We start from the raw sequence: 22781 nt of genomic DNA, 5'->3' as shown, positions 1-22781 counted from the left end.
ATTCATATGACGTATGAAAGCATATGATCTGACCATATGCAAAAAAAAATATACTATGATGACTATAACTATTATACTAAGATGGCTTAGATCCTAAAATTCTGAAGACAAGTTTGTACAATTTGTATATATATGCATAGATAGAAATTTATATGCATGTACAGAATATAAACTATTTACATTGTTAGTATATTTTAAGGCAATCTAGCCTAATCCCAAAAATATTACACAATAAAAATTATAAGGATGCAGACGTTTGACCTTTCTGAACTTGATGAAATCAATTTCACACATTTACCTGCGGCGGCTGGTCTTTTCTTTAAGTCATTTGATATGTTTCCGTTCATTTTAACTTGTATTTAGCCTCATACACAAAACTAAAGTTGATGAATATTAATAATGCATCTCACAGCAGCAGTTTCTCTAATTATTTTTTACGTATCAAGCTAACATTAGAGAACTCGACCAAGGGACATAACTGATAAAAAAAAGGCCAAGTAAATGTATTTATTTCCTTTGATGTCTTGAAAACGATTATTTAAAATTGACCTAGGTCAAATCGTATGTTTTTTGGTTACACGTTACACATATGATAGAATATTGATAAAAAATAAACGAACGTTGATGTTATCAATAATTTTTAGCTGAATAATCGTGTCCGGATTTTATTTGTGTCTCCTCCTTTATTTTGTGGTTTAGAATTTATTTATGAATGTTGACATTGGCAATCAAATTTGATTCTTGAAAAACAAAACTATCAACATGACAGACCAAAGACACCGCATGAAATTAAATATCAAACATGGTTTTTATCAAATATTTAGTCCATATATATATACCAATGCATAATACCCGTATGAAAATGAAAACTGACAAAACCGTATCCATATTGACTGTCATTTTCTTCATAGACATAGATTCTTAAATTGATTTCATTTATAATTACAATGATCAGTAAAAATTTGAATATGCTATTTGTATCTGTATTGTATTAGCAAATTCTTCATTGCTTTACCATAAATTTTTCTACGCTTCAGATGCATATCCAGGATTTTGAAAAGGGGAGGCCTAGGGCTAGTCCAAATAATGCTTTCATGTCGATCCGGCCCCACGTCGATCCGGCCCAAGTCGATCCGTCCCACGTCGATCCGGCCCAACGTCGATCCGGCCCATATTTAAAGTCGATCCGGCCCAATAAAAAAATATATTTATAAGGAATAAAAATAAAGATATATATTAATTGTAATTCATAAATGTTTATGAATCTTATTATAATGTAAAAGGTGTACGGTAAAAAAAAATTGGCCTTTGACAAATATTTTCTTTAGATGACTTTAAAACAAATACGTTGATTATGTTTTCATTACAAGTTTTCAAGATTATTGGGTATAATTATAATGAAAACGTATATAACAGAATTTAGTACAATCAACAGACATCAACATTAATCAGCATTAATTAGCATTTTCTTTCAGTTGACTGTGATCTTAACAAGTCTTTCACAGGGGCGGATTCAGAATTTTGGAAAGGGGGGCGTAGTATTAAAATTTTTTGGCTGGGGCGTGTGGGGTTAAACATGTTTTCGTAGGTAAATAATATTGCTGTGGAACTTTTTTTCATGAGAGTGTAATAGAATATTACTTTCTGTTGGGTGGAATTGTGAAATAGAAGTCAATACGTTCTTGCTCAATACTTTGTAGCTTTGAAGGCGTCATGCTTGTCATCCTCAGCCTAAGCAATGTGTTACTGTAATTTGAATTTCAAAATGACTGAGTGACGTTTTTTTCGACGTATTGGTCAACTCCACCGTAGCGAATCACATGACTTTGACATAATCAATAATATATTACAGTAAATACGAGCGAAAAATATCTTTATAAGTAAAGAATTGTCGCATAAAAATTAGATACACGGAAAATGGCATTTTACATTATTTCAAATTATTTGGTTAAAATACAGCTAATTTAAAATAATTCTTTGACTGGTACTCCAATACTTCACTTACCTGTTGTCATCCATCATCGATACTTTTTATATTAAATTGTTAAATTTTGTCACAAAATCCTCCAAAGTCAATATAGTTTATTCATATTTTATTATGGGGCTGGATCGACGTAGGGATGGATCGATGTGGGCCGGATCGACTTGGGACGGATCGACTTTGGGCCGGATCGACTTGGGGCCGGATCGGTTTGGGGACGGAACGACCGGATACCCAAATAATTATGCCGTCTAGAAAAAAATTACCAAAAAGCCGTACAAAACATCATAATTATTTGGACTAGGCATCCCAAAAAAGTTTATCTAAAAGCCGTACAAAACGTCATAAGTATTTGGACTAGGGGAGGGCTAATCCTTTTTGGATTTCTGCCCTCTGAGGGCGGCCAAATCAGAAAATCCATCCGGGCACAGAATGCCAAAAGGGATTAGTTGAGGGCCTGAACTAGCCAACAATAGGAGTGAAATATGTAAAAAGTCTATACTTTAACTGTATATGTCGTCCTAATTCTGCCTCTGCACTTTACATTATTCAATTTTGGGACTATTATACTTATAGTATATACATGTAATAGTCCCAGTTCAATTACATGAATATTCTGTTATACTTGGCATTTACTGATTGAATCAGGGGTCTGTTCACCCACAATCGTGTTAACCCACATACTTGTTGATCCATTACCTATTTCTTCTTCTTCCAATAATTTGCATACCACCTCTGGTGTATTATCACTAATGACTATTTACACATTGCCCACAGGAAACATCTTTCCAACATACTATGTACACAAATCCGGTTAAAAGCCATCGTGGTGTTATATACAATTAAAACTGAGATATCTAACATGAAGCAGGTGTCGGGAGGCTGTCTTTGAATCCTTCCAAAGTGGAAGATGTGACGACAGCAGATGGTAGTTCATTCCACGGACGAATTGCAGATGGAAAAAATGATTGCTGGTGGTTTTGTATTCTCGAGAAGGGTAGTAGGAATCTGGTGTCATGTCCTTTTGTTGTTAATGCTACACCCCTCGGTATTAAGTATTGCTCTGGTGGTATTGCAACAAGATGGTGTATTATGCGGTAGAGCATGATGGTCATTACTCTCTTTCTACGTTCTTGTAATTCGATCCATTGCAGGGTTTTAAGCATCTGGGTTACACTACTGGTGGTTCTGTAGTCACCGGTTACAAAACGTGCTGCTCTTCTCTGCACCATTTCTAACTCTCTGATGTTTTTCTGCGTTATTGGGTCCCAAATGATACAAGCATACTCCATAATTGGTCTTACTAGTGTGGTATAACATTGCCCATATTCACATTCCCTTGGTGCCCACATCAGTGTTTTGATTTCCCTTTTATAAAAGTGTCATGATATAATATGAGTAAGGTAATGTAGAAAACATAAATATATGTTCAGGGATATAATTCATATTGCTACTCTTAATTACATGAATGACAAGATAATGCTTCTTGTCAAGGTAAACCTCTCTGTCGCAAGAAGTGCACATCATGCACATACAAATATGACATACAAATCCTTGCTGTATCATACTTTAGGAGAGGAGGTGGTGATCACACAATCAATTCCAAAATTAAATCAAGGAGATCAAGCACATAGTTATACTACCTGAGTCAATTTATTCTAATCAAATACCATGAAATATATAAAACCAAATACCATTTTATAACAAATGTGATCAATATAAAAAAAATAGGGCCAATCCATGTGCTATATGGGTCAATGTATCCTATAATTTACTGACCAGAGATCTAGAGTGTTTTTTGCCATCTGTAGATTAAGAAGGGGGAGGGTTCAGATCTAAAAAAAAACCAACAAGGAAGTTTAACCGAGCCAAATATTCATGTGCCTGTCACAAGTCAGGAACCTTGTCAGTGGTTGTATGTTATATCTTAACATTTGATAAATATTTGGAGTTTAATTTGGTGTTGATGGCTAATCATAGTTTGTTAATTTAATTTATTTAGTATTTTTCATACTCTCAGAATGATTTACATCTTGACATATTGTTGAATACTGTATGGTGCCCTCCAGATGTCTTTTTGTTATTTTGGGGGAGACCAGTGCCTTCTCAATGACGTACAATGTATACCCAACATCTTTCATCTCATATTGATATCAATTAAAAGCAAATTATTTGTCTGAAACATACTTATATAGTATGATTTAAATATGAAAATTAGAAGATATTTAGATTAAGTTTAATAAGATAATAAAAATGTTGCTAGAACAAACAGCATGTTAAGTTTAAGTTTTATTCTCATTTATACAAAACATCTTGCTTCTTTTACAGGCTCAGTCCGACACAGTATTATTTTAGAACTACCCGCCAATTCCTCTGAGGTATTGAAAGTACAACATTTAATGGAAAAAATGGTAGAGATGTTTGAAATACCTCTGGAATGTCAGAAAATTGTTCATAAAGGTAAACATGGTAAAATGAAATGAATGATACATGTATAATGTAGTCAGTAACTGCTAGTAGTCTGTTGTTATTTATGTATTATTGTCATTTTGTTTATTTTCTTTTGTTTCCTATTCTGACATCGGACTCGGACTTCTCTTAAACTGAGTTTTACTGTGTGTACTGTTGTACATTTGTTTTTCTACATTGGCTAGAGGTATAGGGGGAGGGTTGAGATCTCAAAAAACATTTTTAACCCCGCCACATTTTTGCACCTGTCCCAAGTCAGGAGCCTCTGGTATTTGTTAGTCTTGTATCATTTTTGTCTCGCCTGCGACGAAAGTCGCAGAAAGTGAGACATAGGTATTACTGTCCGGCAGCGACGGCGGCGTAAACTATTTGTATAAAGCTTTACATTTCAGAAGGTAGAAGACCTGGATGCTTCATACTTTGTATGCAAATACCTTATGTTACGAACTTTCCTTGACCTTATTTTCATGGTTCAGCGACTGCTTGAAAAAAAAGTTTAGTTTTTTTGTTATGTAAATTTCTCACTTATTATGAGTAATAGGATAACTATATTTGGTATATGGGTTCCTTGCAACGTCTACATGTCCATCAGACAGGGTTCACCTGACCTCAGCCTCATTTCATGGATCAGTGATCAAGGTTAAAGTTACGTGATTAGGTCTGTTTCTCAGATACTACAAGCAGTAGGTCAGCTATATGTGGTGTATGGAATGATTATAAGGGATACGTGTCAGTCTGGCAGGTTTCATCTGACCTTGACCTCATTTTCACGGTTCATTGGTCAATGTTAAGTTTTTGTGTTTTGGTCTGTTTTTCTAATACTATAAGCCATTGGTCAACTATATTTGGTGTATGGAATGATTGTAAGGTGTACATGTCTGTCTGGCAGGTGTCATTTGTCCTTGACCTATTTTCATGGTTCATTGGTCAATGTTAAGTGTTTGTGTTTTGGTCTGTTTTTCTAATACTATAAGCAATAGGTCAACTATATTTGGTGTATGGAATGATTGTAAGGTGTACATGTCTGACTGGCAGGTGTCATTTGTCCTTGACCTCATTTTCATGGTTCATTGGTCAATGTTAAGTTTTTGTGTTTTGGTCTGTTTTTCTAATACTATAAGCAATAGGTCAACTATATTTGGTGTATGGAATGATTGTAAGGTGTACATGTCTGTCTGGCAGGTGTCATTTGTCCTTGACCTCATTTTCATGGTTCATTGGTCAATGTTAAGTTGCTCTTGTTTGGTCCTCTTCTCAGATACTATAAGTTATAGGTCAACTATATGTGGTGTATGGAATGATTGTAAGGTGTGCACGTCTGTCTGACAGGTTTCATCTGACCTTGAGCTTATTTTCATGGTTCATTGGTCAATGTTAAGTTTCTGTTGTTTGGTCTTCTTCTCAGATGCTATAAGTAATAGGTCAACTATATTTGGTGTATGGAATGTATTTTATTATTTAACTGCTGATTACTTACATTGAAATAGATTATTTGATAAAAATCTTTAAATAACATTAATAATGATAATAAATAATAAAAACTTTTAAGGGATCATTACTAAACCGTGATTAACAAAAACATTGGAAGGTGTGAAAATGTTAAAATAAGGTCACTCATGCATGAATGTTTAACATAGAATACAGTTCACTCCAGTCCCTTCATAAAGATTAATTGGCTGAATATGTACAGATTGAAGAACTTTTGAAATTTTGTTTGCACAACAGAATCACATTTACTGATTTTCTGGTTGATCTGGTATCAAGAAAATTCCTCTCTTTCAGTAATAGTTAATATTAATAATTTTCCTTTTCAGCAGTTATGATGTTTTTATAACTCACTGCAGATGTAACATTATCACATGTCAAACTATTTCACTTTTCAGCACTTAACTTGCAAAGATTGTGATTAAATATTCTTCTTGTGTTAAAATCTAACAATCATAATATCACTCATCACTGCCATGTTTAATCACAATTATCAATATCAATGGTATATCACTATGTTATTTAACCTTAACCACAGTTATTCAGCATATTTTCATATAGTGGATAATAACCCATACAATTTGTAGTATGTAGACACTATGATAGTGATCTTCGGCAGGGGCGGTGGCAGGGGCGGCAGCAGCAGCGTTGGCAGGGGCATCGGCAGCAGCAGCGTCATTATCTCATTACTTACAGCTTAATATTTCTAATGCCTTATGTGACAAAGTTTCTGTCAGTCATATGTCCATTGTCCTTGACCTCATTTTCTTGGTCCAGCAACTACTTGGAAAAAAAACTGTATGGTTTTTGTAATGTGATTTTCTCAATTATTATGAGTAAAATGATAACTTTATTTGGCATGTGCGTACCTTGCATGGTTCACATATCTGTCAGACATATTTCATTTGACCTTGACATCATTTAATGGACCAGTGAACAAGATTTAGTTTTCATGATAAAGTCCATATCTCAAATTCTATCACCAATAGGTCTTTTATATTTGGTGTATAGAATGATCGTAAGGTTCACATTTCCAACTGGCAGATAAGTGATAAGTTCATAAAATTTTCTGTATGGAATGAATGTTATGTGTATATGTCTGTCTGACAGGTGTCATCTTACCTTGACCTCATTTTATGGTTCATTGGTCAAAGTTCAGTTTCCTCAATGAGGTTTGTTTCTAAGATACTTTAGGCAATATATGTTAAATAATTTGGTGTATGGAATGATTGTACGGCCTACATGTTTGTCTGATAGGGTTTATCTCACCTTGACTTCATGTTCATTCATCATTAAAATGTTAATTTAATGTAAAGCTTATATAAACTTATTTTTTTTACTTTCAACATAAATTCAATTATGAACACTAAAACAGGCGAGACATTTCAGTGTGTCCACTCTTGTTAATTTTAGTTTCTTGTGTATAATTTGGAGTTTAGTATGACGTCCATTATCACTGAACTAGTATACATATTTGTTTAAGGGCCAGCTGAAGGACGCCTCCTGTTGCGGGAGTTTCTCGCTGCATTGAAGACCCATTGGTGGCCTTCGGCTGTTGTCTGCTCTATGGTCGGGTTGTTGTCTCTTTGACACATTCCCCATTTCCAGTCTCAATTTTATATGATAATGTTTGGATTAGTGGTGAAAAGAATAATTTTCATTTCAGCTCCAATGCTGGTATTATGTGATAAAACATCAGTTATTTATTTTTACTTTCTTCTCCTCCCTAACAAACATAGAAAGTTATTGCTAAATAAGACTATTATTAATTATTATTTATGAAGCCATTTTGATTTTTTAGTAGTAGAGGAGTAGTGTCTTCTTCCTCTTGCTAAATATAACAGAATTAACTCTTTAGTATATAAAGGAATACAAACAGCTTGAAGTATGATTTAAACAATTTTCATTTGTCAAATGTAGATTAACCTTTCTTGAACTGTGAGGATGATGCAGTATGAGAATTTTTTAAAACTTGAATTAACACTGCATAAAATGACCTCAGTAGTGGACGCCAGTTTGAAAGACATAGATTATTTTTCTGTAAAGTAATAAAAACAGGTTTTCAATGATTTTCTTACTTGTAACAATGAAAGTGACTGGTATTTGATTTTATATTGACCTGGTAACCACAGATAAATATTCTAAAAAATGTCTGAAAGTTGTATATTTACTGAGTTATCTCCCCTTATCCATCAATTATTTTTTTTCAACTGAATGCAGAATCTTTCAATTAATATCACTTGTAAGTCTTGTTCAATTCAGTATAGTATGGAATCTTGTTCAGTTAATATAGGAAGAGAGTCTGCTATTCATAGACTGATGTGCATCTAATAATTAGTTATAGCTTTTTATTTAGGATAAGATATTTTTTAGAGAAAAAAATATAAATATTCTTTCATGGGGGAGCATCATTTAAAATTCTATGTATTATCTGTTTTTGTGTGGTCAAATAAAAACAGAAATATGCACAACCTTAGCACATTTTAAGGGATCAATACTGTTTGCCAGTTTCATAATTTTTTTCTGAAGGTTTCTTAGAAATACTTATAAAATTTGATAAGTCAAATCTCATAACTTTATTTATTGTCTTTAACATATTTAATGAGGCTGATTTTTTCCACATTCAAATACAAATAGCATTTGATTTTAACAGTTTTCCATTGGTTGAACAACGCAGTGCTTCAGATCAGACAAACAGGGAAAATGTACCCTCATTAAAGTGACAGTGCTTTGCTTTTGCGCCAATTGGCATTTCATTTGTGCCAAAATAATCTTTCATTTGCGCCACAAACCATATTTCATTTGCGCCAAAATAAAAACATTTCATTTGCGCCAATAATACAGGTAAATACAGGTAAATAGTATAAAAAATAGTTTTATTCAAAAGAGAATTTTAATAATAACTTTAAAAAGACCACAGTTTTTGATTGCATAATTAAACATATTCCTCCGAAATCAGTGATCGTAACCATAATGAAAGCACAATACACTGATATGTTCTTAATAAGAGACTTTTCATAATAATGTGAAAACACAGTTCTGTTATAAATTAACGAGATCATAAAACCTAAAAGAAAGCACTATAAACTGGAGTAAAACCAGAAGTTTGTTCTGACACAAGACTTGTAAGCAAGGACTCGGATGTACTCTTGTACACTGGATGTGTAGGCATAAAAAATTACAGACTTGTTTCCTCTATATGAAAATAAGGACATGTGGTATCCACCAAAGTTCAAATGAAGTGGATGAAAGCAATTATAGGCAACAGTCCAGCCTTCAAAAATGAGAAAAACACACACTGCATAGTCGGCTATAAACAGCCCCAACATGAAAATTATGAAACAATCCAATTGAGGGAACTAACAGCCTATTTATCTCAGAATTGACAATGTCCATCTTTACACCTAACACATATGAACACTATATAGTTTTAAACCTAAGTGACTCTCACATGTATATTAGGATTGAGTATGAGCTCACTTAGTACCCAGGGAGGATACAATAAAAAAAAATCTTATTCACGATGTTGCAATGATATTTTAAACTTTTCCGTTATATGTTACCTGTAAAATGGCGCAAATGTAGTTTTTATTTTTTGGCACAAATGAAATATAACCTTGTGGCGCAAATGCAATGCGCCCAAAGCAACACCTTGCTGTTTTCAGTTTGATTCAAACTGTTTCCATCCTAACTGATTCAGTTGATTCAATTGACCAGCTGAATTATAATCCATTATCCAGGTTTTCAATGAAATACTTGCCACTGGACCTTATGCAAACAACCACAACAACTCATAGCCCATATCATAAAAAAATACACTAGCATATTTTAGAAAGTATATATTCAAGATATTTTAAAAGTTCTAGTTGGTTTATTTTATTATTTAATGTGTTTGCACATAATTATGTTGTCAATAATTTGAAAAGTTCCTTTTTTCTTCTTCAAAATACAGGTACATATTTCTGTTAAGTCTCATATTAATGGTGTAAAATAAATATTTTATCTGAACTTAAAATCTGTTTCATTTTTTTCAAAAATATTAGTCAATCAACCCCTTACAAATTAAGAAATAATTCGTTTATTTCATGGTCTATGCAAATTTTAACACGGGTAGGCATTATATTTGTCAATATCTTTACACTTTGTTAGTGAGGGGTAAAATGTTGACAAATTTAATGCCCACCTAGTTAAAATGTGTAAAGAGCAGGATATGAAAGAATTTTTGTCTATTTCAATGGGAAAATTCAAAATTGTTTTCATTCAATAGGCTGTCATTTTGATTTAATGAAGCAAAAATAATTTATAAAACCAACCATTTTTAAAAAGTGTGCAAATACAAGAAAAACATTTTTTTTAGAAAAGATGCATTTAATTTTCTAGCAAGCAACATTATTGGAAATGTCCATTTAGATCTTTCTCTTAAAACACAAATGACATTGGAAGTTTAATTTTGAAGTCAAGCATATGTATCCAAATGAATTTTTTTTTAATGAGAATATGCCTTTGTTTACAAAGTGAAAGAAGAGTGTCATATTAGAATTATGAATAAATTAAGATATGATTTTCAGGAAAGACTTTAAAGGATCCTGGTGATATATTGAGTGAAATAGGTGTCAGGGATGGTGCTACAATAATGTTATTGGGGAAAAAGGTATATTTTAATTTGCAAAGTTATCAAAAAAAAGTATTGATTTTTTGTTTTAATATTTTACGAAAAAAGTTTAAGTATGGTGAACAATTACACTAGGAAAATTTAACCAATGAGCATTTTATTAATTTACCAAACTTGTCCAAATCAGCATTAGAGAAAATATGATAATCTGAACAGACGATTTTATATCTATTTTATAATTCTCAAATAATATCAAATGATATTTGGAACTAACATTTGTTTTCCACATTTTATTTATAGCCAGATCCTCAAGAGGATAAAGAAATGAAGAAGTTATTAGATATAGAAAAAGATGTAGAGAAAAATGAAAAGAGGTTGAGTGATGTTACATATGAACTAGATGGTATTCATAGAGTAAGTAAACTATTGAAATGTTTAAGCTGTAGGCTCACCTTAAATTGTTTCATACCTATCATAATGGCAATAATATATGTTTTTTCTTTATGAATTAAGGAGGAAAAATTTATATTAAAGCTAATGTATTGACATGATTGACTTGAATTTCTGTGTATGAAAATGTTAATGAAATGAATCAATGAATTGTGGAAATGTTTCAGACTTAAGATTACTTCATCACAGTGTACAAGTACCATTTAAGTAATAATATATAGGCAGGGTCAGATCCTGTGGTTTAACAATATGTAATTGTATTGTATCAAATATTTCAAACTAGTAATTTTTTTCTGATTCAAATATAAGTCCTGAAAAATGTTGCCTGTATTTAAAAAAAAGAAAGAAGGAGGCAATCAAAAATCACAAGTCCAATAAAAACAGACATTTTTTTTATGAAAAGTCAAACAACAACGATAAAACATCACAGAAGAAACTAAAGATTGAGCAACGTGTACTTCACCCAAAACTGGGGGTTAAACTATGGACTGCCAACTTACATTTTCAATATAATTTTCATGGATATTATAGTGGACTGCATGTGTTCATCTCTGCAGGTTAAGTACTTTGAGCTTGCATTCAGTAATTGAAGGCACTCTTTGGTTTGGTATAATTGTATTTGTAATTTGTTTGTTTGTTTGTACTTGTGGTATAGTTCTCTATTACCGGTACACCGTTATTTAAGAGACTCTAAATTCTAAATATGTGTTAGGTACTTTTTTTGCAATGATGGAGATTAAAAGTAATCTCACATAATTGAGATCTCAAAAGATGGTAGATGTTCCACATCAGTCATAATAGACTTCAGACATACCGTTTGAAAAAATTGTTTAAGATTTTTATTTGAGCTACTTCTCTTTATCATAATAGACCCTTAGAAATTTGACTGGTTGATATCAATTCTATACAAGAACCTTATTTGACAAGTTCAGTTATTAGGAAAATGCTTAATTTGCTTTTTTATATAGAAATCCTGTTCTTATTTTTTTTAATGTGTACATTAATATTTTATTGTCTATTTATTGTCAGAATTTCAACATTTTTATCATATACTAAAAAGTAAAAGATATGAAATATTGTTTAAGACTTTCTTTTCAGGGTTATATAATTGATGATTTGATCTTTTCAGGGTTATATAAATGATGACTTGAAGTTACCAGCCTTAAATCAATTAAAGAAAAGACTAGGAGGAACTTCAGAAACATTTATGAAACAATTAGAATCTCTAGATGCCTTAAGATTTGAGGAAAGTAATAAAGGAGGAAGAGGGAAAAGAAAAACTATAGTGGATAGAATTCAGGTAAATTATAGTAATAATAATAATAATAAATTCTTTATTTAAAGAGGGTAAACTCAGTTAGATACAATCAACTAATCTTCCCTGAGGCCCTCACATAGTGGATAGAATACAGGTAAATTTTAGTGAATAGAATACAGGTAAATTATAGTGGATAGAATACAGGTAAATTATGAGATAACTGTATTGTATTTTAAGCTTGGCCTTTGTAAAACATAGATTTTATTGTTGCAAATTGAGTTTACCTAGTGATCCATAGCAGAGCTAGGTAAACGGATATTTGCGACAGTTAAATCAAGTTTTAATAAGGCCAAACTTAAAATTCAAGACAGTTCTCTTTATTCTAATGCTATATATTAAAATAAATTCCATTTTCGAAAATATTTTGGCTTAAAAATGCCATAAATGAAAAAGTCTGTGAAAATGTTAAATCATTTAAAAAATTAAAATAAAGCAAAATCCAATGTCCACGGCTTCCCTCTTCATCTTCACACAATTAATATCATTGTTTTCATAGAACAATGCTAGGTTGATGTTCGGAACCATATTGAAATATATTGGTTTAGCTAATGTCCTGCAATTATTTAATCACATAATCTATAATTGTATTTATAAAGAGATAGATTCCTTCTGATAAGAAATCATCAAGATTGTATGATATATGCTATTTATAAATTATATATGTTTGCATCAATCCTGCATCTAAACAATGTGATGTCATAGGTATACTCCTGATGTCAAACATAAACATTAGACGTATTTATACTTATTGTACCCTTCTGAATGGTTTGAATATTGACAAAAAAAGATTTTAAGGCACATACCAAAAAAATCAGAATTCAAAATGGTGGCTTTCCTTAGTTACAGACTGGTAGACTGCAGCAGCGTCAGCAATGTATTAGTTTGTGATTAGGTCTAGTTTATTGTAAACCACTAGTGGTAGGCCAATGTTAATTGGTATGCAGTTGTATAAGCATTAGCACATCTCATTTCCTCAATCATGGTCTATTGACTTTGAAACTTTTGCTTAGTTTAAATGTATTAGCTTGTGATTAGATTAGTTTAAGATAAACCGCTAATGTTAAGTCAATGATATTTGGTATGCAAATTTATTGGCATTTGCAAGTCTTGTTTCCATCGAGATTATATAGCCCCACCCCCTCATCATGGTTCATTGACTTTGAATCTTTTACATAGTTTACAAGTTAATGTTTGTGTTTAGGTTTGTTTAAAGGGAACGACTTCTGATAAGTCAATGGTATTTGATATGCAGTTGTATTAGCATTGGCACATCTCATTTCCATGGAGATTGTTTAGCCATGCACATTCAGTCATGGTTCATTGATTTTGAATATTTGCATAACTTACATGTTAAAGTATTACTACCGGTATTTAAATTTCATCATTTACATTATCAAAATAACAAAAAGGTGAGACATATCTCTGTGTTAACAGTTTATTTATATTTGAATACTCAAAGATTGTTGTATTTTAATATTGTTGATTTTGCAGGTTCTGTTAGACAGATGTGATGGATTGATGTCAGGATTGAAGGATCAGATTGCAAGGTTGTCTATATGAAATGCACCTTAGTTACCGTTTACCTCAGATTTTGTTATGTTTGCACTGCACAGACTTTTACACTCAAATTAATTTAGAATGTTTATTTGTGCCTTGAATTGTGTGTTTTTGAGAAATTTGTTTCATTGTTTGAAATTGCACATTTGACCCTACTTTATTACACATTACTATTTTTCCTCATTTAATTCAAAGAATCATGTGAGCTGCTGCATTACTTTACATCATTTGTTATTTTGGTTGTTTTTTCAACTCAAAATTTTGAAAATGTTTGAAGTCTATAAATGTTTGGGTAGGTTTAACTGAACTTAGATCCGAAGAGACTTTTCTCATAATTATATTCATGCAATGATTCTTTTTTGTCAACTGACATGGTCACAAGCTCTATAAAGAAAAATTTCTATGGGCAAAGATTTTTATCATTGAAAATATGTAACCTGATATTGATCAACCACTGGTATTTGATATCCAAATTCTTGAATTTGAACAGTTTGAATGGTACTAGTTCTATGACAATTACCTTTTATAATTTTATTGAGTGATCCCAATATTTCATTCGTTTATGGCTGTTGGCTGAAAGTTATTGAATACTGTAAATTCAGAAATTATTGCGTGCATTTATTGTTGCGATTTTGAAGAATGGACAAAAATGTGAGATTATTTGTTGTGATTTCAGGAAAATGTGCATTAAGATTTATGGATCAGATATCAGAATGCGAGTTCTTATTATTGCGATGCTCACCCAGTCGCATTATTCTCTTTAATAAAAACCTTTCAATAATTTCTTAATTTACAGTAATTACTTTCCCAATTTTTGTGGGGATAGTCCTTAGATGAATTACACTAACATGAAGGGACCTTTAAGATGTTAGCTTTTAGCACTTCTTTTCTTATTTGAAACAAACGTGGGTTAGATTGTCCATTACAGATCAGTCAGGGTATAATTTCAATTATTATAGTTGACTGGCATGTGAACAATGCAGGCTACTTGAAGTCACTATACATATATTAGGAATTTATGTGAATGTTTTTGTTGTGTGTAGACATGCTAGCTGTTGTCATTATAATTTTGCATGGTTTTGTGCATACTCAACTTTATATTTGTATTATTTTTTCTTTCTTTATAAAGTTCATTAGAGGTCATTTTCGCTGCTGAAAAATGACTATTTTATAGCACTGCAAATATTTGAATTTTTGTGTGTTATATTTAAAAATCTGAATTAACTTGTTAAATCAAATTGAAAGGAAATTAAGATAGATCTTAATATGGAATGCGTGATGGATGGTTAGAATAAATGCAGTCTTCAGCCATTGACATATTGTTTTGCATTAATAAAACATCACATTAATTTCTGAGTATTCTGTGAAAAAAACTACTCAATTTGATTTTATATATATATATCTGTGACCAACCTATAATTGTTCATATCCACATCATCCACATCATTTGAACTCTGGTTTATAGTTGTCTCATTGGCAATCATACCACATCTCCTTATTTTTATATCAATGAAAAATTAATGCAAGATATATCATTGAAATATTTGCATTTTGAAAGAGCTTAAATGGTATCTTTTAAATTTGAATGTATACTTTGATATTTATAATGTAAATTGATATGAAGATTAATCTTCAATGTACATTGATGAAGATGAAGTATCTTCAAGACATGGCTAAAATGACATTTCAGAACCGTTGATAAAGTAATAGTCCCTTGATGGTCCTTGATGAGTCAATTCATGTTATCCTAAACACATGTACTGGTAATTTGATATGGAAATTAACATTTGCGATATCCCCACTGATGAAGTGTTATCTTCCATTCAGTTTACTGTAAATTCAGAAATTATTGTGTGCATTCATTATTGTTATTTTTGTCTCGTCTTGACAGAGTCGAAAAGCGAAACATAGGTATGTTGTTACCGGCGGCGGCAGCATCGTCAACCATGTATTAGTTTGTGATTGGGTCAGTTTATGGGGAACCACTAGTGGTAGGTCAATGATATTTGGTATGTAGTTGTAATAGCATTGGCATATCTCATTTCCATGGAGATTATTTGGCCCCTGCTCCCTCAGTCATGGCCATGGTCTATTAACTTTGAAACTTTTGCTTAGTTTACATGTATTAGTTTGTGATTAGGTCAGTTTATGGGGAACCACTAGTGATACGTCAGTGATATATGGCATGCAGTTGTATTCACATTGGTACATCTTACTCCATGGGGATTGTTTGACCCTGTACCTTGAGTCATGGTTCATTGACTTTGAGTATTTTGAATAGCTTACATGTAAAGTATTGCTATTTTAATTTCAACATTTGCATTTTACTATCAAAATGACAAAAAGGCGAGACTTGTTTTATGTCTGTGTTAACAGTTTAATGATGAATGGACAAAAATGAGAGATAAAATATTGTGATTTCATGGAAAATCTGCATACAGATATATGTATAAGATATCAGAATGCGAGTTCTTATTATTGTGATACTCATCTAGTTGCATTTTTCGCATAAATAAAAACCTTGCAATAATTTCTGAATATACAGTATATAATTTTTACTAGATTTTCTACAAATTCTTGAATGTGATTGGTTGGTTTGAATTTTTTCTTTCATTTACATTTTAATAGATAATGCCACTGAAGTTGCTTTTGTATCCTATGTAAACACTTTGTCAATTTTAATTAGATATATTTATGCTCAATAAGCATGGATGGAATATTTTAGTGTTCCAAGAAAGTTGAAATAGAAAGACAAAAACAATATTATGACATGATAGTGACATCTCAATTTTTCTAGAATCAATGTTTGAACTGGGCTGCTGAATAAAAACTTTACCTAAAACTCATGCTGCCATTAATTTGCTTTGAGTTAATCAACCCAGTTTAAATTACACATCAATAACCTATACAAAAAATGTTTTTCAACCAATATTGATTAATGCTACTGCTAATCAGTAGATGGAGTAAAGACATTAACCCTCTTGCTGCTGCTACTTTAATAAGGTTGCATTTTGTGTGCCATAAAATATGGCAGCTTGACGTCTGTGATGTCACATGTCCAACTACCACCCAATTTGATATATGATGTCATGACATTACATTAATGACCAATTGAAGAAAAATATTACACTGTTTAATCTTCAATATTTTATTTGAAAGAGATACATTAATGAACAGATGCTTGCATACATTAAACATATGGACATAAGTGTCCCTTTGGCCTCAAGAGGGTGAAGCATGATTTTAGTGCCTTATTAGTAACATTTGTTGATTTAGTTTTAAAATTGGTATATTTATTGCTATAAAATGCCTGTTTGACACATGTAAGAAAGCAGACAAAGATTTATTTTTAGATGGCAAAATATTAGTTCAATATTTTGTATGCTATAGCATTTTCAGATGACCTTAATGTCAAGTTAAGGTTCACTGGTTTTGTAAAATACCTGAATAGGTCAGCTTTTCAGAAGGTGAAACATATTTTGGTCCAAACATCTCATTGAGTGACCATATTTTCCTTCAGAGTGAAAAATTTTAAAATAAGATTGCAAAGCACATGAGTTAAAGATGTAACAAAAGGAGATGATATGATAATGTCATTTATGATACCCATTGAATTCAAAAATCAAAAATCAAAAAGTATTATGAATCTACCATATAACATCCTTCAGATGATCATAAGACATTAATCTGTCAGATATCAATATTCAGAGGCAGATTTAGGGGGTGTCCAGGGTGCCTGGGCAAAATTTGGTTGATTATATAGGGAATCACTGAGGCATGACTGGAGCGGGCCCCCTCTTAGGCAGTCAGTGGGCTTATGAAAATTTCTGGATATGCCACTGGTATTTATATTTTTGAATATTGTCTAATGTATTTTTGTTATGGGCCCAAACTTTTTGCAATTTTTGCAAAACAGCAACAACTGCCAAAATAGATTCACTATAAGATAATGTCAATAGTATTTAGATATGTGCCAAGGACTTACCCAAAAAAATAGTTTGCTTTAAGATGTTTTATTCAAAGATTTTAATGTAAGGGAAATATCTTGCACGGTAAGGCATTGGCTTATATCCAATTTATCAAAAAACTATGTGTAAAATGGTTACTTTAGGTAAAACATGTTTATGACATCATAGTGACAGCACAAGTTTCATTTCTGCACTAATGTGTCCAGATCATATCACCCTATTCAATCATCAAGAAATTTAACATAGATATGAAAGGCTTGATGAATTTTGACATGATCAAACTTGTCAGTACCTCCCCCCCCCTCCCACCCCTCTCTCTCTCTCTTCCCCCACATCAGAATAAAATACACCCCAACTAATTTTCTTGCATCTGGTCAATTTTTTAGAATTTAATTTTATTGAGATCTAGTGACCACCAAAAGCTACTTAGGTTTTAACATCAGATACAAGAAAATAGTTTAACAAATAAATGGTTTCACATGTAAATAAAAGTAAAATTTATACATTTACTTTTTGAATACTATACTGTGGATTCGTATATTTTCGTGGGTACCAATTTTCAAGGATTTAGAAAATATTGTATTTTTTATGGCTATTTTGATTTCGTGGTTTAGCCAAAGTCTGCTTACAAGCCTATAGAAAACTTGCACTTCATTGTGCATTTAAATTGGTTGATTATTTATAACCAGGAAATTGACGAAAATTTGTATCCAAGGATAATTATTAATCCACAGTATATAATAATCTGCTGTACCATATTACCATAGTCATCCTAAGAATCCTCATCTGTTTCAGTAATATTTTGAAAAGTTTTTGAAAAACTGTATGTTTCCATTTCTGTAAACTTAGGATTCAAGAGTATCTCTTTCTCTCCTTTTGCTCAATCTGTGAGGAAAAGTAAAGTTATATGAAATAATAGCTCAAAACTGAAGAAATATTTCCAGTTTAATGATTAAAAATAAAACACAAGAAATGATTAAGTTATAATGTTTATATTGATATCCTACTATTTGCATAATACCAAGTTAAATATAACCTTTTATAAATAGACACTGTCAGTTACAGAAATCATGTGTCAAGGATTTATTCACAAACTGCATAAACATATTATTTCTTAATCTGTCTTTATTCAAGGACTTTATTTGTACTTAACTAAGTTTTTAAACTGAAGGATATGTTCATATTTAACTGCTAATAAGAAAGACCAACACACATCAAGATGAAAAACAGCAATGAAAGAACTATTTTTTTTATAATATATACATGTATAAATTAGAAGATGTGGTATGAATGCCAATGAGACAACTCTCCATCCAAGTCACAATGTATAAAAAGTTATACTTATAATATAAGGCTATTTCCAGTTTTTCATTAGATATAAATGAAATGGCAATTTGGATTCAGAAATATTTGAAGAGAGGCAGATGAATAAAAGGAGGCTTGAGATAAATGATCCAGCAACCTTACGTTACATTACCTAATTATAAATTTACCCTTTTTATGTATGAAAGCAAATATTTTAGTTGTCAAAGGTATTTGTGTGTTGTCATCATCCTCATTGGTGTATATGATAGACATTTATCAGGTGTGTATGCATTTGAACTGTTTAGTAAAGATATGATCTATATTTTGAATATCTGAAAAGCTCTTGTTCATCTTTTCATTAAATAGGTCGTAAATTAAGCTTTTCCAAATATTTCTTCTGAGAGTGACAGATATATTGTCTAGAAATAGAATGTTCTTTGGTATATAATTGTATAATAGTGATGTTTATACAGACTGTCTGTCAGAATCATGTACCTATTTTTGCAAAACTTAATTTGCACAGATTTTCCAAATTTGTTATTATTCGATTAAAACACAAAGTTTTTGGATTAAAACACAGAGTTCAGACTGAGAGGAAAAGCTCAATTTCATTGGAGATCTGAGGTAGCAATACACAGTTAGGACAAACACTTAAAATTGACACCCTCTTTCCCTTGCTTTCTATCAAATAAGGCTTAATGTTTGTGTTGCGTATGTGCATATATATGGAAACAGTATCTTCGGTAGATTTGATTTTCAATAGTTAAAATGGTGAAATATAATCTCTTTTTGGTGTAACCATGGTAACAATCTGCCTATGGGTGTACAGTAAGGATGTGGAAATACGGACTGTCAATCAGAAAATGGCCTTTAAAACATTCAAAAATAATCTTGATGTTCATATAATAGATATATTAAAGAAGATGTGGTATGAGTGCCAATGAGACAACTCTCCATCCAAGTCACAATTTGTAAAAGCAAACCATTATAGGTCAAAGTATGGTCTTCAACACGGAGCCTTGGCTCACACCGAACAGCAAGCTATATAGGGCCCCAAAAATGGCTAGTGTAAAACCATTCAAACGGGGAACCAACGGTCTAATCTATATTAAAAAGGAGAAACGAGAAACACTTATGAACCACACCAACAAATGACAACTACTGAACATCAGATTCCTGTATATAAACCCACTTTGAAGGCTATATTATTCTTCAGCTATTTAAAAATCATTTTTATTGCACAATAACTTTCATATTTAAAAAAAATCACCAGGGCCAAAATGTGAAACCAAACTGAGTGGATGAAATCAGATAATACAATGCACTGACTCAAAATGCCCAAAATTATATTTGTAGTTAATAATCAATAGTAGAAAATATGATATGTATAAACATGTGAAACTTAAGGGAACAAAATTTTGAAATCACAATAAATCATGAATAGGTGAGTATATCATTAATTAATGGATGTTTTCTTTGCATAATGAGGACTATATGAGTAGTCAGTTTTTGTGTGAATTAACCATTCAGAGAAGGCTGGTTGAGTGTTGAATTAAAGTAATTTTGTTGGTGATATATTTTTTTATTTAATTATTTTTATTTGTTAGGTTATTCTTCTAATCTATTTACATTTAGTTTATAATATTTTCATTTAACAGTTATTTACATGTAGATTTCATTTACTTTTGCTAATATTATCTTAACTTGGCAATGGTATAATTTTGAAATTTACTAATTTGCTTATTGTGTAGAGAAAAAATAACTTGATAAACTGCAAGGTTACTGATGAGGACCACGAGTGTAAAATTGTTGTGAAATAACTATTAACAGTGAAGGAAGTATTTCCATGGACAGAGGCGGATTTGGAGGGTTTTCCAGGGGGCCCAGCCCCCCCCCCCCCCCCCCCTTTTGTGGGAAAAATAGATTATTTAGGGAATCACTGAAGGATGACTGGAGCAGGCCCTCTCTTAGGTAGTCAGTGCCCCCCTTTATGAAAATTTCTGGATCCGCCACTGATGAATACTTATACTGTTAATACAAAAAAAAAATGGTTAGCCCATTTATATAAGGACTTATCTATTTCACATATTACTTAAGGTGGTTACTTTTTTATAGGAATAAAGCCATAAAGATAGATTAATATCTTGTTCATAATTAGTAATGAATGTCATCATTGATTTCTTTGGCCAGTTCAAGCATACTTTTCAAGAATCAAATTCCTTACTTTTTAGGATTTTTTTATATAATGAATCTCACATGATTCCTATTTTACCAGTGCGTCTCTTTATATGATTTGACTTATATAAATATTACAGTAGCAATATTGTTTTCCATAATGTTCATTTTTTTAAACTTTTAACTGCAATAATGTATATGCATATGATATTAATTTGTGCAGATGTATAAAATGATATGAAATAATTTACAAGTATAAGAATGAGTCCCATCAAGGATTTATGTAAAGTACTTGTCTGTAAACTCAACAATCATGATTTAATAGAATAAATTATCTGATTTGTGATTATGAAAGATGATCGCATGTCATTCACATAATATTATACATGTATAACAAAAATCCTAATTTTTGTTTTGTGATGTTTTAACTTTTCGGTTTGAAATTATATTTAAATTCAGACATCCAACAATCTTTTTTTTTTTAAAAACCCTAAGATGTTTTAGGAAAGTCACGATTGTTTTGTGTTGTTTATTTATTCATTCAAAAATAATGCTGAATAGAAATTTTTTTCTTTCCACAGGGAACAAGAAAAATCATGACCAAAGTGAAGAATAAAGTACAAAAGACATTTAATGATTTCAGGGTTTCAGAATAAATGTAGCATTTGACAGTGGAAAGTCTTCAGCATTCTCAAATATTTTCTTTATAAGAAACTTTGCTTGTTTCCATACTATGTCTGTCTCTGGTAGATGTCAATAGGAAAACTTTGAATACTGTTGTTTAATGTTGTCATGATACACAGAACTATTATGCATCTTATGTATTTGTTAAACAGATATAATAAAAGGAATAAAACATAAAAACTTGTGAAAGTGTTTCATATTTCTTGTATACAAATGGTACAGTTTAGATCAAGATAAGATTAAAGGAGAAATAAATTTCATGCAGTAAGCCACTGACTTTTTTTATAGTTTTGGCATACCAAATTATAAACCTGGTATTTGATGAGTTTTCCCATAAAAACAGTTTCATCAACTGAATCAGAATTAACAATACTGGCTCTGCTCCTTAATGGTTTGATTCAGCTATGATGAATGTTGCAAAATGCATAAGTATGGAGGTTTGCTAATCAGAAAGCAGCTTTAACTAATTATATAAAGCTTCATATTTAAGAAGATTGAAAAACTACATATTAACCAGTTTTTTGCATATAGATGACTTTTGTCTGAAGTTTCTTGCTGGCATATATCAGTTGACCACAACTTCATTTTGATGTTTCAGTGATGACTGAATGAAAGGTCAGTTTCTCAGTTGCTTTGAATGTCAACCCTATGTTTTGGTGTTTATTTCTGTTTCTTAGTTACTATGAGTATGAGTGTATTTGGTCCATACAATTATTGTTAGATGTCCACTTCTGTCTGACAGGGGTTACCTAACATTGACCTCATCTCTATGGTTCA

At 31.5% G+C, this 22781-nt stretch overlaps 2 protein-coding genes across 8 annotated transcripts in view; one reads left to right on the top strand and one right to left on the bottom strand.

Moving 5' to 3' along the window:
• LOC127701458 (AMP deaminase 2-like) overlaps nt 1–464 on the bottom strand; it is a 44494-nt gene extending 44030 nt beyond the window's left edge. For all 7 annotated transcript variants that reach the window (XM_052205325.1, XM_052205322.1, XM_052205321.1 and 4 more), the window contains exon 1: nt 299–464. In XM_052205325.1, coding sequence (XP_052061285.1) covers nt 299–347 — 49 coding nt within the window. In that variant the 5' untranslated portion in view covers nt 348–464. The remainder of the gene's footprint in view (nt 1–298) is intronic.
• A 232-nt stretch (nt 465–696) lies between these two features.
• LOC127701457 (BAG family molecular chaperone regulator 1-like) lies at nt 697–22177 on the top strand. Its single transcript, XM_052205320.1, has 7 exons — nt 697–805; nt 4310–4441; nt 10504–10586; nt 10848–10961; nt 12127–12297; nt 13807–13862; nt 21902–22177. Exons 1-7 carry the CDS (start codon nt 763–765, stop codon nt 21918–21920), a joined length of 618 nt encoding a protein of 205 aa, XP_052061280.1. The 5' UTR covers nt 697–762; the 3' UTR covers nt 21921–22177.
• Nucleotides 22178–22781: the final 604 nt, after the last annotated feature.

This window comes from Mytilus californianus, unplaced genomic scaffold, assembly GCF_021869535.1.
Source record: "Mytilus californianus isolate M0D057914Y unplaced genomic scaffold, xbMytCali1.0.p SCAF_5, whole genome shotgun sequence".
Taxonomy (NCBI): Eukaryota; Metazoa; Mollusca; class Bivalvia; order Mytilida; family Mytilidae; genus Mytilus; species Mytilus californianus.
The sequence above is the reverse complement of the archived record's forward strand: the minus strand, read 5'-3'. Positions and strand labels throughout refer to the sequence as shown.

Bases quoted from the DNA above. Each gene is read 5' to 3' on its own strand.
- LOC127701457 (XM_052205320.1), top strand. From the start codon at position 763: ATGACAGACCAAAGACACCGCATGAAATTAAATATCAAACATG. The intron at 806-4,309 runs GTTTTTATCAAA...CTTCTTTTACAG, and splicing joins GAAATTAAATATCAAACATG to GCTCAGTCCGACACAGTATT. The intron at 4,442-10,503 runs GTAAACATGGTA...TATGATTTTCAG, and splicing joins TCAGAAAATTGTTCATAAAG to GAAAGACTTTAAAGGATCCT.